Source organism: Barbus barbus (genome assembly GCF_936440315.1).
Source record: "Barbus barbus genome assembly, chromosome: 6".
Taxonomy (NCBI): domain Eukaryota; kingdom Metazoa; phylum Chordata; class Actinopteri; order Cypriniformes; family Cyprinidae; genus Barbus; species Barbus barbus.
This window is the reverse complement of record NC_136734.1, coordinates 17,779,417-17,799,000: the sequence shown is the minus strand read 5'-3', so window position 1 is coordinate 17,799,000 and position 19,584 is coordinate 17,779,417. Positions and strand designations below refer to the sequence as shown.

Sequence of the window (19,584 nt, the reverse complement as noted above, 5' to 3'; positions counted from 1 at the left end):
ATTATTCTAGAGCTTTACTGCCCTCTGGGGATTTTTAGGTGCATAACCTTTTATGCATTTCATATATGCATAATTTTCTATGTATTTTGTTCGTCAGTATTTTAATAGTTTTTATCTATTTTACAGTTTTAAATATTTCTCTTTCATTTCAATTTAAATAAATTATTTTAGATGTACATTCTCTTCATAAGGGCAATATATGAAAATCCTATGGCATTTCAAAACAATAAAATTATACACATTAATTATAATTTTCAAAAATAAATAAATACCCAGTTGATCTCGCTTGAATGTAATTTTATTTGATGAGAGTATGTTACATATGAAGGCAGCAGTGAGTGAAATATGACCCCACAAATAAATACAAGAATTATTACAGAAGGATATAGTTAGGATGAAGGCAGGAGGAAATTGACACTGTATTTGCCAAACATGAATGTGTAAATCAACACAGAACACAAACATCTATGTACAACATGAGCTCCTCTATGTTAAACCACTATTACACACAAACTCTGGCTTCTTTGTTATGTTATTCTGGTTTCTTTGACATGTGATCAACCGACTAACAGCAATGACAGCAAACAGAATACCTTCAGTTTTAACATCAATATAACTGTTAGTCCGTATATCTCAGCCTCTGTTATTTACATCAGGAATCATATTTTATTTCATTTGAATTTACTATGCCTGTATGATGCATAATGGGAGAACATTTGTACACTATGTATATGTATATATATAAAAAAAAGTCTGACCCCTTAATATACAGTTTGTGTTAAAGAAATACTAATAAGAATAACTAACTGTATATTGCACTTGTAAAAGTTAAGGGATTAGAGCCATGGGGCCACTACATGAAGAACAGATGTAGAAATGTTACCAAAGCCCTTGAAAGTAATAAGAATTAGTGTTCTGTCAGTAGTAGTGAGAGAACATAAACATGCTGTCAACTGCAACTCAAATAATAATAAAAAACCAATAACTAACTTAGTTTTGTCAAATATCATCACACTAAGATCTTTGTAAAAGTGGAGTATGTTGAGGTCTGTGCAGGAAAGAAAAGTGAAAATGTATCTTGGTAAAACTGAACAAAACAGTACCAAAGTTTCTCTTTTTTCCCAAACCCATCATGCTTTGCACCCTCTATGTACTGCCACTAGGTCAACAGGTGCAAAGGTGTTTTGGGCACTGGCAAATTGATTCGAGTCGACACTTCCAGCATGTTCATTACACATTTATCACCATCTTATTGCCGCAACTGTCCAACAGGGTGCAGCACAGAAGCGTCCAAAAACAATCTGTCCATGCAATGATCCATCGGGCTGAGCTCTCCAAGGTGCTTAGCTGACTGACGTTTCAATATGAAGCTGTGCATCAGTGGATTATGTGATTGTAGACATGTCCTCTACTACGTCTCCAGCAATACTGATCTAAAAAAAGTTTCAACGTCTACCGTCTGTCGTCGTAGCTTTAAGATGTATCTGCAGTGGAGCCGGGTCTCTTTTGGTTGGTTAATTCCAGGTAAATGTCAGAGCGGAGGAATCGAGGGTACGGGTCTCTTTCCATTAGTCCAAAAATTCTGCTCTGAGCCAGGTCAAAGCAGTCTGCGCAGATGTGCTCCATGTTTTCCTTGATGTGCTCCCTGGTGTACGAGTCCAGATTAACCTTGGAAATAAAACAAGAGTCTGCTTAGGACGCTTTTCATATTCATTTTGGATTGGTTTTCTGGCACATCTGCTCTCTGGAATCAATTACAAATTGCAAGTCGAATAATAAAAAAAAAGAAATCACAAACACAAACGAATCCTGTCCAAGAAAAACGGCATGAAGCTTTAGTTGAAATTACATTTGACATGTTATTTGCTGAAAACAAGTAAACTAAGAAATAGAATTTTGATTGTTAATTTTGTCAGCTCGATGCATTTTTTCTTCTATTTGCACAACTCTTCAAACACACACACAAATGTATGTACTTTTCTGTATAATTCCAGTATGATTTCTGTATACTGTATAAATTAGATTTTTTTTGGTTTAGACTACACCATTTGCTTAAAAACATTACAAATGCAGTTCTGTGACTGGAATATGTCATTTCTGAATTAAAATTAGTCTAAGTTCTTTTTTGAAGAGTAGATTCAAAATTTCACGGTGACCTGAGATCATGAAGAAAAAGTCTCTTTCAAAGGCTGAAATTCGTGTACAAAAACCCTTAAGTATTTTCACATAATCTTATATTATTGTTTCTTTCAAGTACTTAGTAAGACTGTATAAGATTGTTATTTTTTTTTAGTGACATACTGCCAGGTATGGTGACCCATACTCGGAATTCGTGCTCTGCATTTAACCCATCCAACGTGCACACACACAGCAGTGAACACACACACACACACACACCGTGAACACACACCCGGAGCAGTGGGCAGCCATTTATGCTGCGGCGCCCGGGGAGCAGTTGGGGGTTCGGTGCCTTGCCCAAGGGCACCTCAGTCGTGGTATTGAGGGTGGAGAGAGCGCTGGACATTTACTCCCCCCACCTACAATTCCTGCCGGCCCGAGACTCGAACCCGCAACCTTTGGATTACGAGTACGACTCTCTAACCATTAGGCCACGACTTCCCCCTATATTAATATGCAAACAGTTTCCTTTCAAATCAAACTCACTGTTCTATTACCAAAATGATCCTTTTTTGTGTCAAGAAAATGGAAAAAAAAATAAATGAGAAACCCTCATAACTGCATATCAAGCTCAGTAAGTCTCAATCTCTGATTAAGATTTTTGCATAAACATTTTGTCATAATATAAATAAAAATACATTTATAAGAATTTGACACATGCATTATTAGATTTAGGTGAACTGGACTGAAATCTTTATATTTTCACCCTTATGTCATTTTTTGTCTTGAATCTGTTGAAAAAAAAAAAGAATCACTGCCAGAGATTCATTTATGTATAATTTGTAAAATTCTGCACAATTGTACAAAATTTAGAATGAAGAATAATCTTTATCTTTACTGAATTAAAGATGCTTTATCTTTACTGATCATCTTTACCGAATGCCACACAGTCTGCAAAATGACTGCAAATTATTTTAGTGACCAAGAAACTTAAGCTTCTTAATATGGAAACCTGAAAAACACTTTTTTTTTTATCATCTTACCTCTTTACAAGACTGTATGGAGATGTACTCAGTGAATATCTTCTTTGCTCTGGATGTCATTTTGGACAGTGATTTGATTCTCTTGAAGTCCTCACAGGCCAGCCAGAAGTCCAGATTCTCCTCACTGAACTCAGTTTGCAGGAAAGAGCGGAAAACCACCAGGCCATCTGAAGAAGTGAAGAGAAAATTACTCTAACGCTTATTAGAAAATGCAGAATAAGTGCTAAGGAGAATCTGGGGTAAATCTGTATTTGGATCCAGGAGCAGAGGTTAATATGGATAAACAACATGGTTTAAAACCGCAGTAACAGCTGCTGCGGTGCAGAGATCAACACAGATGTCATAACGAATGAGACATATCTTACATTTGTGAGAAAGCAGCGCATCAAGCGACTCTGCCCATTTGAGAGCTTCCTCTGGAGTCGGTCTGTGGATGAGCAGACAGAGCGGTCAACAAAGCCATGACTCACACTAATGACCCATTCACAGATAATTATAGCACACAAAATAGGCCATCTACTCAATAACTCAAAAACGTCACTGTTGTTTTGATTGCACACTCAACACTCATGCATCAAAGCTCAGCCTATACACCCATTCAGTGCTCCTCAATGACTCTCTCGATACTTAAAAACGATGATACGCATATGACTGACAGTGCTGTGCGCCGGGAGTGAGCTCGGGTGAACGAGGAACAATCACGTGGACTCACTTCTCTGACTTAAGGACTTTCTCAAGCTTGCCGGCTGGATTGCTTCCATGTCTGTCGTTGGTCTTCTTCCGCAGAAAAGTCAGACGGTTTTTCATGTCTTTGGCCCTGTGTGACAAGATAAAAGGTGTCACATCAGGTGATTTACTAGCTAACTGTTCATGCAAGTGCTTCTGGCAGGAAATGTATTCCGGTTATAGGAGGAACATAGATAATAAAGGCATAAATAATGCTTTCCTCCAGTGAACCTGAGAATGGAAAGCATTACATCCACATCTCTTAAACCAGAACACCTAAATATCTCATGGTTACATGGCTACATTTCTTATAACAAGAAAGTATATGTAGAATGAAGACAATTAAAGGAATAGATTTCACAAAAAGGAAATTTTCTGACATTTACTCGCCTTCAGGCCATCTAAGATGCAGATGAATTTGTTTGTTTATCAGAACAGATATGGAGAAATTTAGCATTAAGTCACTTGCTCACCAATGGAAACAAATCCATCTTTAAAGGGTTAGTTCACCCCAAAATAAAATTTCTGTCATTAATTACTTGTCCTCATGTCGTTCCAAACCTGTAAGACCTTCATTCATCTTCGGAGCACAAATTAAGATTTTTTGATGAAATCCGAGAGCTTTCTGGCCCTGCATAGTCAGCAACGCAACTGACACATTTAAGGCCCAGAAAGGTAATAAGGATATCATCAAAATAGTCCATTTGACATCAGTGGTTCAACTGCAATTATATGAAGCTACGAGAATACTTCTAGTGCACAAAAACAAAAATAACGACTTTCTTCAAAAGTTACTTTTCTTCAGTGTCAGTCTTCGACACGTATTCACGGAAGTACCACGATGCATGCGTTTTGTGCTGCTGACTTCGTTATTAAATTTTTTTGTTTTCTTTGTGCACAAACAGTATTCTTGTTGCTGTCTATGGAGGGTCAGAAAGCTCTCGGATTTCATCAAAAATATCTTAATTTCCATTCCGAAGATGAACGAAGGTCTTACGATTTGAAACAACATGAAGGTGAGAATTTTCATTTTTGGATAAACTAACCCTTTAAGGAGAAAGCAATATTATTGATAGAAGACTCATATTTTAGCTGGAAGCAACTGATTGAAAATTTACTACAAACATGCAGCTTAGTTTACAAGATGGTAATTGATGGACTGGACACATGTGGAATACTTGTGGATTATTGTGATGTTTTTATCAGCTGTTTGGACTCTCATTCTGACAGCACCCGTTCACTGCAGGGGATCTATTGGAAAGCAAGTGATATAATGCTAAATGTTTGCAGATCTGTTCCAATGAGCAAACTCATCTACATCTTGGATGGCCTGAGACTGAGTATATTTTGGGGGAACTATTCCTTTAAGCCATTTGTAGGAACATTCCGATTTTAATAAAAAAAAAAAAAATGAATACTGTATTTCAATGTAAATGAAAAACATGATAGAGCAAATAATAAATAGCCCAGATTAACCTAAAATCAAAAGAAAAAACAAACAAGCAAGACATTATATTTTGTTTGAAGAAAAATTAGCCTATTTGTAGGGCTATTAAGTTTTTTATTGTTACATTATTTTCATGATAATGAGGCATTTTTATGATAATTCTCATTACTATAATGCAACATGACTTTTGTTGATATAACCTTATGGTGTCAAGACATTAGTGATTGCAATACTGAATAATTCCTTTGATTTGTTTTGTTGCTTTGAGCCAGTAAAATCTGATGCTACCACATGAATCCCCTGATAAAACATTTTTGATATGTAGTAATGACAATGAGATTTTCAGCTTCACTGTCATGAAAACAATTTTACAATGCAAAAATGTAATGGTGCCCCAAATAGGCTTTTTTTTCTTAATTGCAAAATAATAATAAAAAGATTATTGGTTTTGGGGTGAAATGTGTCCCCAACCTGTCATTGACAGAAATGAGATTCACTCCTTTAAATTGCAAATGAAGTAGAAAAAAATGGTTTGACTCACAGATTCTTGGTTTTCTTCTTTTTGATACCTGTTTTTCCTGTGTCACATTTACAGTTTGTCTTGCCACAAACCTGTGGAAGATTTACAAAAGACGTATTTTCAGCTACTAATTCAATTATTTTCGAATGTGAATCATCATTGAGGTTTTGACAACAGACATGTTTTACCATATTTAATTCTAGTGACATCAAATAAATTGTGGTATTTGTAATTTAATATAGATGAATTTTGTACGCACCCTCCTTCCAGTGAAGAGAAGACAGATCTGGTGGACGGATCCTCCATTCTTGGTGAGCTCTTTCCTCAGGGTCTGTGGCGAGGGAACCGCCCAGCGCTCCGAAGGTTCCCGCTTGGCCTCTATGCAGTCGATGGCCTGATCGGAGATGAAGCGAGGAGACCGAGGCTCCTGAAGCAAACTGCCCTCACTGTGCGTCCGTCTGTGGAGGGACCGCTGCACACACAAGCCCCCGCTCTGCTGCCCACTGCTAGGAGATGACTCCACCATACTCCTCCGCTTCAGAAAGCCTTCATCGCTGTCCTCGTCATCTTCCTCCTCCTCCTCCTCATCATCGTCAGTGGACGGTGAGGTCAAAGCATCTGCATTGAAGGAGCGATCCAGGCACAGCCTAGGAATGACTAGAGGTGAGGAAGATGACGATGAAGATGTGGGTCTGGCGCCAACGCTGATAGTCTCGGAAGCGCTCTCGCCCTCCCCCTGCTCCCTTTTCTCAAGTTCTGACTCTTGGCCACCTCGTTTCATCTCCTTCTTTCTGTCCTTCCAGATCTCGGAGGTCTCCAGGTATGGAGGTTTGCATGCGTCTCGAGAGGTCGGAGCGGTTTGGTTGGCATCTCCAGTGCTGCAGTGCAGGTCTGGGTAGGAGAGCCGCTGAGCTGGAGCGCTGCAGTCGGTTCTTCTCATGATGGGCGATGCAGAGGGGCATGATGGGGAACAGGGCTCAGATACACTGTGAGGGCTGAAGCCGAGCAGACCCAGATCAGCAGCCTGTTCAGCTGCTTTTGGTTCCAGCATCTGTCAATACACAATTGAAATCAACATTTTACAAATGGCCCTGGATTTAACAATTGCCAACTTCTGTATGGCTATAAAGACGGAGGAAAAGCTGTTGATGAAAAACATGAATGCCATTTTGCACAAACAATAGCATAAAAAGAAGCTCTCAGCTCTTGACACTTGTGTATCCATCCAATGTATTTGTGTATCCACACGAAAAACACACACACACAAAAAATAATGTATATTTTAAAAAAATAATGTGTTTTGTAAAAAATGTATTTTAAATATATTTTATTATACATACAGTATATATATATATATATATACACACACACACACACAGACACACACACACACACACACACACACACACACACACAGACAGAATTATGCATCATTCAAACTGAGTTATAGCCTATGCCAAGTCATTTAGTAAATAAATTAATTCACAAACACTGTAAATGAATCATTGCTCATCATTTAAAAAGCCACACTTGCCCTCATGTTTGATATAAAAATACAGTACATTAATTCAATTCCATTCAATTCAAGTTTATTTGTATAGCGCTTTTCACGATACAAATAGTTTCAAAGCAGCTTTACAGAAAATTGTACATTTCTACATTATATTTAGGGGTAGGTTATTAGTGGTGACTATGGCAGAAATGTACAGTAAGAATCATGCAGTTAGTTACAAATTACACGTAATCAAACAGACGGTGAACACTATTAACTGCAATGATTATATGTTGCAATTAAGCAAAATTTGGTAGTTTTATATGTTGTTCCAGGATTAGCATCATCTGAGGTCTTCTGGGGGGTTGGGGTTTCAGAGACTTCAAACATTAATTGCAATCAATTTTGTTATTTGTTTATTTAATTTATTTATATACTGGGGTAAAACTGATTCCCAGCAAACTGGAAAATTGGAATGGCGTAAAAAAAATCTTGCTATTGGGTTTTTATGATTTTAGACAAAATAGATTAAAACAAGAAAATAAGTATGTTTTGAAAATACTGTTATTATTTTTACACATATATCATATCAACAGAATGTAATAGCTAAAAGCTTAAGAAAAGTAGAAAAATATGAAACCAACTACCTAAATAAATAAACTACATTAGAAATGAATGAATAAATGAAAAAAATAATAATAATACATCGACTCTGCAATACTCCATTATACTCAGTACTGTTTTCTAATACCAGGGGGACAGGTAGAGAGGAAATGGAATGGCAGAAAGAGAAAATGAAAGAGAAAAAAAACATGAACATTTTATTTTATGTCTCCCTATCTTAGAGGAAAAGGTTAATGTATTCATGCGCCCTACACATCCAGAAGATCTGAGACAAGGAGGCAAATAAAAATTACTGATGTGTGTAGATAGAATGCCAGAAGTCCTATATGATGCTCACTCAAGTGTATGGTACACACTTTGTGCTATAACCTAGATCATTAGATAAAAACATACAAGATTTTACTTGAACAACTTCACACTATAGTCACATTTTATATCTTGTTAAGATACAATGCATTTTCAAGCTTAAATATTTTTAAAAAATTCATACATCCAACATTCACACACACACACACACCTTTATGCCAATCAGATCACACTGAAAGTGCTATAGATGAAAAACCCCTATTTCACACTGCAAAACCCAGTCACACTGCAAAAGCACAAGGCACACACAGAACAGGCAGAGAGCAACATGTAAAAGACCTCACCTTCGTAATGTTTTGTCCCTACAAGCAAGTAATGTAGTCCTCCATCATACTAGCATGCATTACAACAGCCCTGTTTTCTCTCTCTACACTCTCTTTCTCTCTCCCTCTCTTTCGCGCCGTTACATGCGCGTGTCTGTTTGTGCTAGTCTGATGATGATGTCGCTGCTCTCCTGATGTCACTCGCCCACCGAGTGGAGAAAGTGAGAGAGAGCATGAATAAGGAACAGAGGAATAAACATTATGCTTAACTCGTACGTGCACTGTATGGAGTGGAGTGAGCGTCTGTCACATAACATAGTCTGCTGAAGTAGATCACGAAATCATAATTGGCCATATTTATGTTCTTAAAGACTCCATGAACTCAAAATTTTCTCAAGAATTTTGTGGTATTTGGTCCTGGTGTTTTAGCTTAAAACCATTTATATGATCCTGTACTCCCAAATGTTGATGAAAATTACTTTTTACTCATTTAAAATTTACAGGGAAAACACCCAAAAAATATTAATGTTGATGTTGCTCTACACAGATTTTTATTCAATCAGATTCTCTCTAGCATCATGGTTCATGACTCTGACTTATTAAACTCTACAGTACTGTCTACAGTATCTACAATGTGTGTATATATATATATATATATATATATATATATATATATAAAATCAAAATGTATTCAGACACCTTCAACATTTCTCACATTATCACAGTTTATTCGCTATAGTTTAAAAAAATGGTAATAAAATACGTAAAGAACTCAGTTAAACTGTGTCAGAACAAATTCATCTTGATAAGGGAAGTTGTGGCCTAATGGTTAGAGAGTCAGACTCATAATCTAAAGGTTGCGGGCAAGGCACCGAACCCCCAACTGCTCCCTGGGCGCCGCAGCATGGCTGCCCACTGCTCCGGGGGTGTGTTCACTTCACTTTCACTTTTAATATCAGATAACTTTGATAGAAAGGTATGTAATGAACTACAATCAATCAAAAATTATTCAGGTGTTAAATTTAAGTACACATTGTCCATGTACACACTGCAGTTAAATTCGGTTGCCAGTTCACCTTTTACTCCTTAATCGCGTTCTGTACACAGATAATTCACTAAATACGGTAGTGACAACCGCATTTACAGAAATACTACACAGTGTGTACAGAACCGAACTGAACAATTAGTTGTTAATGACGTATTTAAACGTGCATAAGTGTCTTCGTCTGTATGTGAGATGCAAGAAAATAACAGTGAAAGAAGTCATAACTTAGCACACAGCGTACATGAGCCCTGCGGTAAAGTGTCAGTGTTGCCAGATCTTTATAGAAAAAAAAAAACAACAAACAAGTTCAAGCACTAAAACACCCAAATGCTTTGTTTTATAACACCAAAACAAAAATCTCATATCCGCAACAGACCATTTTATTAACTTCATAAAGTGCCTATCTTTATGAGATAAGACCAAACAACATGCCTAAAAGCACTGGTAAATATGAGGACATGGCAACACTGCAAGACAGCGCTCTCTAAAGCAGCCTCCCGACCATAAACACAACGCAGCACGTCTATCAGCGGTAGTTTAGATAAAATCGACTGACAAAATAGTCTTTACTCAAAAAATGGCACATAACAAATGGATACATTTTTATTCTCTCCTGCAAGAAGACAAAATGTTGCTATAGTTACAAATGCGGGAGTAAGTGCTGTACACATATGGAGCAATAATTTACGGGACTCACTCCTGCATTTAAATACGGTTGTCACTCCTGAAACTTAAAGTGTGTACGTAGCCAATTAGATATTACATATTTAGGTCAACCAATTACCAAGCAATGCTTAATTCTGTTCAGTCTGTGGTGTAAAAAGTTTCCATTAGCAATTAAAGAAAAAACACTTAAACAAAACATGGTCAGGTGTCTGAATAATTTTTGGCCCCATTTTTTTTTTCAATTTTACTGGTAGTCCAGTGTATGACAAATGTTTGGTATAATATGTCACAGTTCACTTTATTTTGTTATCCTCACTTACATAAATGACCTATAGTGTCCAATAATTTTAGGTTTGACTGTATTCTTCATATATATATATATATATATATATATATACACACACTGTATATACACACAACATTTACATCCTGTATATCATATATTATGGGGCTTTAATACATATTTCTGGTCTTGCGCATACTATTTTAAAGGGAAATCTTTGTTTGCACAATCTTTGATAAAACTGCAATAATTTACTCCACCTCTGAAATGATTTTCCTTTTCAGGTGATGTCATCAAAATGTCATGTTATTTTCAACTTCTGCCCTGCAACCATAGACCTTTCTCGAACAAATCAGTCACTAATGACTAAAATGAAGTCCTGTCCTACTTTTTTTTTTTTTCATTGAATATCCCATTTCACTCAGGATACGTCACATTACAGAAGCATATTTCATGCTGATTTTATAGAAAAAGCAAGAGAGAGAGAAATTAAATACAGATAAAGCTCCTGAAATTCAAGGTCATTTAGCAGATGCGAGTCCTGTATATAAAGCCCTGCCTCTCCTGAGCGATAATACTCCATAACTGCTTAAGATATGCAGACATGCTGTGGTTAAAAGTGAGACCCACATGGGTGTTTTTGCGAGCGAGTGCGCTTGTGTTTGATTTAGTACCTGGTCAGGGCCTATTCTGTCCCTCAGGGAGAGCTGCTTGTCAATATTGTCTCTCAGACACTGAACGACCCTCCTCTTCTGCTCGGATGAAAAGGCTTCCAGGCTGAACAGACATTCAGTCCTCTGCAGAGACACACAAAGACAGTGTGTAAGCCACATTGATGGAGTGCTTATGAAATAATGTCTATGTATGTGAGAGAAAGGACAGAATTACACATCACAGTCTTATTAATCTGAGGCACAAGAAGGACTCAAACATTTTTATAATGCAAGGATATTCCACCTATAGACCATCTCTCTAAAGAAACCTCTGTTTCATGCGCTGTTGTGCAGGAGAACGGCATATGAGAGATGCAATCATACACACGCACACATTCATGTCAGTGTATGTGTGTGTGAGGTGTTGTCAGGGAGATGGGCAGATGGCTGGGTCGATGAATGTGTTTGCTCGAGTGAGCAGACTATGTTTTTCAGGCACGTTTACTCTGGAGAGAAAGAGCAGCTTTAAAGGCTCTAATATGTGACGTAAACCCCAGACGCAAGAAGCCCTCCATATAACAGCCGCACAACATTTACATCCTGTAAATGTTTGCCACAGGGCCATCCTGTCGGGTCAACGCTTCGACGGGAAATACATTACATCACGTGTGATTTGTAGTGCAGAGCACAGTGTTAAGCATGATGTGCTGTGAGCAGAGATCTGTGCTGAACGAGTGGGTCGGTGGTTAGATGCAGGATCTCACCTCTATCCAGTAGGAGATGTACAGCCGCAGTTTGTCTGCAGGAACTGGAGAGAAGAAGACAGAAGTGTGAATTTCTTCATCTCGAGGCTCTCAGGTTTTTTTTTTTCTGCCCTAACTCTGGGGTATGTGAACACCCACATGTACTCAGATATATGTCACCCATATGTGGACCGCAGAGTGCTATTCAACAGAGTACTATTCAAATTGACTAAAAACAAGGACTACAAGACATTACAAGGATATGTTCAGATTTTTATATTTATAAAAACTTAATATTTACATTAACATTGTTTTCATTAATTGAAATATAGCTGAAATAAAATATAAAATATAAATATTAGAATAAACTTGCTCTGACTGATCCTAAAATATAACAGTGCCTTTGTTTTGCCTCAGATTTTTTTCTAAGTACGTTTATAAAAATTACTTAAATGCCCTAATTGTTCTATGGCCAAATCCTGGCTTTGTTTAAGCCCCGTCTGTGAAACCGGGCCTAAAGTTCTAACTAAAACTGAAATGAAAATAAGTTAAAGCTAAATCTGTCAGTCCTCTGTCATGTGTTCCCGCCTCTTGTGTCCATATTTGGTTTGTTTCCTGTCCTTGTTTAGAGTGATTATTAGTTCATTCTTGTCCAGCTGTGTTTGTGTAATTAGCCTGTGTATTTAAGTTCCTGCCTGTTCAATTTTGTGTGGTCTGGTCTACTCGTTACTCCCCGGTGTTCCTGTCTGTGTCAGCCTTGCCTTGTTTTGCCCTGCCTTGTTTGGAGTCATTAAAGACTATAATTTTGAGTTTACTCCTCATCTGCGTTCCTGTATCCTGCTCGTGTGTGCACCGTGACAAAAACAAACATGTAAAAAGCACATAAAATTGCTAAAAATTTAATAAATACTATAATAGTATATAAATAATACTAAATGTAATCTTATATTTATTAAAAAATTAGGTCACTTAAAGCCTTTGTATAATGCATTATTATAATAGGCTTATTAAAGGGTATAATGCATTATAATTATTCATGATGTGCGTTGTAATACATTATATATTGTCATAGATAATTAGAACCAAATTTAAATTGCATAGTGTAACAATGAATTGATAAGTGTTATAATGTATTAACTGTGTGGTTACAAGTATTCATGAGATTGTACAATGCATTATAAGGTGCATTACAAGCCATAATTAATGCATTAAAACTACTTTTAAAATGCATTATACATAAAGGCTTTTAGTAAATTGTTACCAAAAATGATATATTTTCTGGGAGGAGTAGGGTTAACTAAAATCCTATTCCTTTTGGTCCTGTTCTGGTCAAGGGAAGCCAATATTGTGATATTTGGCCCCTCTCTGCACGTTTAGGCCCGTTTTTCCCAATAACGGACTTTAACTGCAAAGTCAAGTGCCTCGCCTATACAACTAACTTCATATCTGAAAGGACAAAGGTCAGCACAGTGATGGCTATTTCAGAAAGATGAAGATAGAATTGCCCTCTGTGCCACATGCTGCAGTATTTCTGTTCTCAGGAAGGTAAAGAATACACTGTCCCGCCCGCCCTGCTTATAATGGGCCATACCGGAGACACGGCCATTGTTCCCAGCAGACACAGAGAGTGAGGAGAGCTACGCTCTCATGACACACACATACTCATTCCCACAGTCCTGACGCCTCCTTCCCGACTATCGCTACTAGCACACAGTCACAAATAACACAGGGTGGACCTCCTTAACATCCCCTCTACTCTAAACAATCAACCCAGAGAGATGATATACAGATAGACTGAATCATTAAGACAGACTGAAAAGCTGATAGATAGAGTGATAGACTGACTGACTGACTGACAGATAGCTAGCTAGATAGACAGACTTCCTTATAGTCTAACATTTGAGCTCATTACATGTGAAGAAATTTAGTTCACTTCAGGATGTTTATCTTAAGCAGATGTAAACCAGGCACTAGCACTGCATTTGCTCTCACTCTAAAACGCAGCAACACATTGCAGGGCTCAACAATAAGAATAGCTGGATGGCCCAGGGCCAGTGTAAGAGTTTTGCAATAGCTGACAGAAATAAAACTCGTTCTGTCAGGCCAAAGCTGCATTGTCACTATGTTTGTTGATCATGCACATGTGCTTTTTGTTCCTTGCAAACTTATCTGGAATGTATTAAACATTGTTTTTTTGAATACTGCTCATTTAAATATCCCATAGATGCCAATTTTTTTGTGATAAAACCATCGAAAAAACCAGTCGTGATTTGCACATTATGCCATATGTTTTCAAGTGAAAGTATATGTGCATGATTTTTGAAAATCTTGTATAGCTTTTATATAGCAACATTATAGTAATGATATTATTAAGAGCATAATAAATAATGTGTATTTTTTAAAGACAATTATTTTTAAAGAAAATTATTCTTTTAAAGACATATGTACATATATATATTAGTGCTGTCAAACGATTAAATCGCGATGAACTTATCTAAAATAAAAGTTTTTGTTTACATAATGTGTTTGTGTACTGTGTATATTTATTATATAAATACACACACATACATCTATATATTAAGAAAAATATGTTATATTTGTATATTAAATATATATATATATATATATATATATATATATATATATATATATATATATATATATATACACACACACACACATGGAAATACATGGAAATATTTTCAAAATATATACTGTATGTGTGTGTATGTATATATACATAATAAATATACACAGTACACAAACATATGCAAACAAAAACTTTTATTTTGGATGCGATTAATCTTTGGACAGCACTAATATATATATATATATATATATATATTTATGAAGAGTTTACTTGCAAAAACATAACTATCAGATAACTAATTATCAATTTTCAAAAATCATGTTTTTTTCATTGAGTAATTGATCTCTATCAAACTGCAGTTGGGTAATTTTGATTCGTTTAAAAAATAACACAATGAAACACAATAAAAACATGATTTTTGCATGATATATGACATATAAAACATGATATATACATAATGATGCACAAAAAAAAGCGTTTTATAATGGTGAAAAATTATGCTCAGAAGGTAAAATTTCTGAGCAGAAAAAAATATTAAATTTTGAGCACATAATATGTATACACGATTTTCAAATATACACAGCAAAAAAAATAAAACAATATGCAGTACTCCAAAAACAGCTATCATAGCTGGACAAAAAAACATAATACAAAGTCTTCTACACAGAGTTAGTGGAAAATAGTAGTAAGTACCATCCTGCAGCTGTATCTCATTGAGGTAGAGTGGACTCTGTAGTACATTACAGCGGCCCGGTTCATCTTCCCTGGTCAACAGCATCAGATCTGTGTAGATGAACACTGTAGCCTATAGAGGGCGATACAGACAACAATCAAAACCACACTGAAACATCTCCTTCTGACCCTCTTATGTCACTTTCACTCAGCTTCTACCAAGTGAAGACAAACATAATTTCTTATAATGGAAAACGTGAGCCTTGATCTTTAACTGTTTGTAGCGTTCATTTAGACTGGAGAGCAAACGTAGAATGAACTGTCCTTTACTCGATGGTTTAAATAATATCACACACTTGTAACACCTATTAAAGTTACGATGAATCAGGTAAAGTCAAGTTAAGGTCATTAGGAAAGGGAAAAGCTCTGATTCCCACACAGAAAGCAGCAGGCTGGTTGCGCTGCTCTGCCTTTCATGGCGCCCACTGCCCAGGCTTGGAATTAGGCCAGCTTAATAAAAGCAGCTGATCTAAATCACAGGCAAACACACACACGCTCGTTCTAGGACACTGGAGGAATGTGTTTAGTGATGTACAGCTCATCCTTCTTAAACACTCTGATCTTTAGAAACTCTTGACTGCATTACTCAAACAGGTCTCTCGGCAAAATTGAGGTCAGCTGGCATGCAGACGGGGGCCCTGCGAGAGAGCACAAAGGATGTGACAGACTCTCAAAGGGAATCGCTATAGATACGAAGTCGGTTTTGGAGGCTATTGTGGCACTCAGAGATTTATCTTTGCACAATATTGCTCATGCTGAGGAAGCCGAGGTCATGTTATTCACAAACTGCAGGTTTCCTTTAAAGCTGCAGCAGAAAGAAATCTCGGATCAAGGTATCTGCTTCCACGCTATGTGGAGCACATATTTTGTGTCGGGCATTACTGTCAACGAGACAAATATTCCTGTAGTTCCCAAACGATCGTTCAGTGAAATGGATCTAATAGAAAAGGTAGTGTTTCGTCCATCTCGAGAAAACATCAGGGTCACCGGACTAGCAGGCTTTTAGAGGGGTATCATGAGAACAAGCTCAAATCTGAGCAAGCAAAATAGTCAATTCTCCTGAAAGGGGACACCAGCTCTAGGTCACCTTCAGAGCCCACAAACAAAACATTACAAGAATCGCTTCTGCATATTTTATCCAAGACGAGATGTACAGTATGTCTCTTAAGCTAGATTCCTGGAACCAGATCAAGGACTTGCTTAAAAGGATCTAAACGTCATCAATAGTTAAACAATGTAAAAACATTGCATATTTTGGACATGACAATGCAATCTGCAATGAATGTTGGCAGATTAATCAGATATAAAATAAAAATAACAAAGCCATCACATAGCTTAAAGGGATAGTTCAGCCAAAATATGAAAATTGTCAACATTTACTCACCCTCAAGTTGTTACAAACCTGTATGAATTTCTTTCTTCTGCTGAACACAAAAGATGATATTTTGAAGAATGTTGGTGATCAAATAATTGACAGTAGCCATTGACTTCCATAGTATTTTTTTGTTTTTCCAAATTATGAAAGTCAACCGTTTGGTTACCAAAATTCTTCAAAATATCTTCTCAACCAGTTTTGAAGGGTGAGTAAATGATGACAGAATTGCTTTTTCAATACATGGAAAAGAGCAGCATAAATATTCTGCTAAACTTCTCTTTATGTTCCATGGTAGATAGTGATAGTGAATTGTGATTTTTATGCTTTTATTTTTGGATAAACTAGCCAGTTCTCTAATATCTCAACTGTTTCTCCAACAGAGCAATGACAATAAAAGGAAAGCAAATGAAGACTTGTGCTTGCTTTAGATGTTTCTACTGAGAAACAGAGATTAGTTTCTTTCTCACAAGAGTTTTCAACAATCTCACAAATTGTGCACAGAATTTACCAGTCTGCAATCAAAGGTCATGAATCACCATATGAACCTAAAAATTTCTCATCAAAAAATTATTTGGGATATTGCATCCACATTATTTGTATGGTTGTATAGTCTTATTATATGCTAACAATTGGCTCATTAGCTATAAATACATTTGTTAAAAGAACACTCCCCTAATTAAAAAACAACAACAACAAAAACAACCTCTGAGCAACACATTTTCCTCTGAGGAGAGTGTGAGATAGTGGCGTTACCTTAAGAGCTATGTGTTTACTGTCATGAAGGATCATTTCCTCTGACAACATCAGGACTCTCTCTGGGCTGCACAGGTCCAGTGGCTGCAATGCAATTAAAGACTCATTACAGCTACACTGTGTGCATCATGTCAATCATGTTGCAGAAAGGTGTATCAGTATACAACACATTCTAGATTAACTTTAATTAACAGCATATTGGCCATTAAATTGGCATGAAATGCCAAGCAGTGACAGTAGTATGCTGTGGTGTGGCATATTATACTCCAACTATTTTAAGCAACATATTTGTTTAAAAAAAAATGCATAATTAATATACATATATATTTGTTATTGATAACACTTGTATAATACACTTAACACAAACCACTGATCTTTTACCTCTAGCATAATAAACCTGGAAGATAAACAGATACTGAACATACCTGAACAAAAACTGGGAAGATGAGAATCTTGGGGGCCAGACTGACGTATGTGCCATAGTTGGAGTGAGGCAGGTGGGACTGGACGATGGTGCAGTTCTGGTAGTTGGCAAAGCTCTGTCTGTAGGATGAAGGAGGCAAGGTGGTGGTCTTACTGTTTATAGACCTGCACAAGGTGGCTTGTGCTTGCAGCCCCCCATTCTGCAGGTAGTCTGGGCTCTGCTGCACTCCTCTGCTAGTCTGATAGATTCTTCCTATGAATCAACATGAAATAGCATCAAAAACATACCACACTATTATGATATTTTTTGTACATTTACCATGTTATTATTTGAAGTACCCTGGATTAGCATGCAAAGACCTCAAACGTTTAGGGTTGGTTCTTTTTTTACTTTTTAAAGAAGACTATTTCCTCAAAAATACAGTAAAAATGCTAATACTGTGATATATTATTACAAGTTACATTTCCGTTATGGCAAAGCTGAATTTTCAGAGAAGCAATCATTTCAGTTTTCAGTGTCATATGATCTTTCAGAAATCGTTTTATTATGTTCATTTGTTTTTTGAGAAACATTTCCTTTTATTATAAATGTTGAAAACAGTTATTTTTGTGGAAACCATGATTTTTTAATGAATAGGAAGTTAAAAAGAACAGCATAATTTAAAACAGAATTTCTCTGTGACATTATACATGTATTCACTGTCACGTTTGACCAATTTAATGCATTCTTTAAAAAATAAAACAAATCAATCAATCAATCTTTGAAAAAGAAAGCATTTCTTATTTCTTAAAAAACATCTTATTGACACCAAACTATGGACACATTAATCATTCACTCTGGTTATGAGCCTTGTGAGACTGCCATCGGTCATTTCATCACAACAATTGGGGATAACAATAACATATGTTATGCTTCTTTCCTAAAGAGCATGTGCTAAAATGTTACATTTCAAACAAGTCAACATTAGATCTTTACCTAAACATGTGGAACAGAAACATAAAACCTTCTCATAGGCTGTCTTACCTAGAGTTCCCAGTGTGCCATTGGAGTCAGAATACACTTGCTGCAATATCTGCAACATTAAACATTCAGATAAGCAACATGTTACCCCAGTCAGACTGAACATGAATACAATTGCTTTCATATTCCCACCTGGTTTCCAGGGCTGACAGGAGAGAGGATGATGTAGTTGTCACCGTTTGATGATGTCACACGGGTACCTTTGAGGGTCTGTGTTCGTGTTTTGTAGTCATTTTCTTCTCTTTTGCCAGTCCAAGACCACAATGACTCCCCTACTCCATTTCCTGTGTTATCAGGGCCACTTCCTTTTTTATGGCGACCCTGTTTGTGATTGGTGGGTCGAGAGAGTAAAGGTGGGGTTTTGTTTTGTGTCTTTGCAGTTGAAGAGAGAGAATCAAATCCGGAAGGTTTGTAGGAAGGTCTGTGGATAAGCCCCTCATAGTAAGGCTTCATAATAGGCACTGTCCTCCACACCACCACTGCGATCTCATTACGACAATTCCTGCAGGAAGAAGGATGATTTTAACAAGAAGCCATAAATGTATTTCAAAAGAACCACTGTTCCCATGTTAGCTCATTAAACTTTTATAATTAAAGGGCACCTATTATGCAAAATACACTTTTACATGGTGTTTGGACATAAATTTGTGTTGGCAGTGTGTGAACACAATCACCCTACAATAATAAAAATCCACCCACTC

At 36.7% G+C, this 19,584-nt stretch overlaps 1 protein-coding gene across 1 annotated transcript in view; it reads right to left on the bottom strand.

Moving 5' to 3' along the window:
• Window positions 1-278: 278 nt before the first annotated feature.
• The window catches only part of LOC306870671 (regulator of G-protein signaling 3-like), a 36,774-nt gene continuing 17,468 nt past the window's right edge, over window positions 279-19,584 (bottom strand). Inside the window, exons 13-25 of the mRNA XM_079418071.1 lie at window positions 19,016-19,385; window positions 18,887-18,935; window positions 17,865-18,115; window positions 17,440-17,523; window positions 15,273-15,384; window positions 12,011-12,054; window positions 11,268-11,390; window positions 6,114-6,905; window positions 5,876-5,946; window positions 3,874-3,978; window positions 3,527-3,588; window positions 3,162-3,328; window positions 279-1,668 (exon numbers count right to left, since the gene is read on the bottom strand). Coding sequence (XP_079274197.1) covers window positions 1,474-1,668; window positions 3,162-3,328; window positions 3,527-3,588; window positions 3,874-3,978; window positions 5,876-5,946; window positions 6,114-6,905; window positions 11,268-11,390; window positions 12,011-12,054; window positions 15,273-15,384; window positions 17,440-17,523; window positions 17,865-18,115; window positions 18,887-18,935; window positions 19,016-19,385 — 2,425 coding nt within the window. The 3' untranslated portion in view covers window positions 279-1,473. The remainder of the gene's footprint in view (window positions 1,669-3,161; window positions 3,329-3,526; window positions 3,589-3,873; window positions 3,979-5,875; window positions 5,947-6,113; window positions 6,906-11,267; window positions 11,391-12,010; window positions 12,055-15,272; window positions 15,385-17,439; window positions 17,524-17,864; window positions 18,116-18,886; window positions 18,936-19,015; window positions 19,386-19,584) is intronic.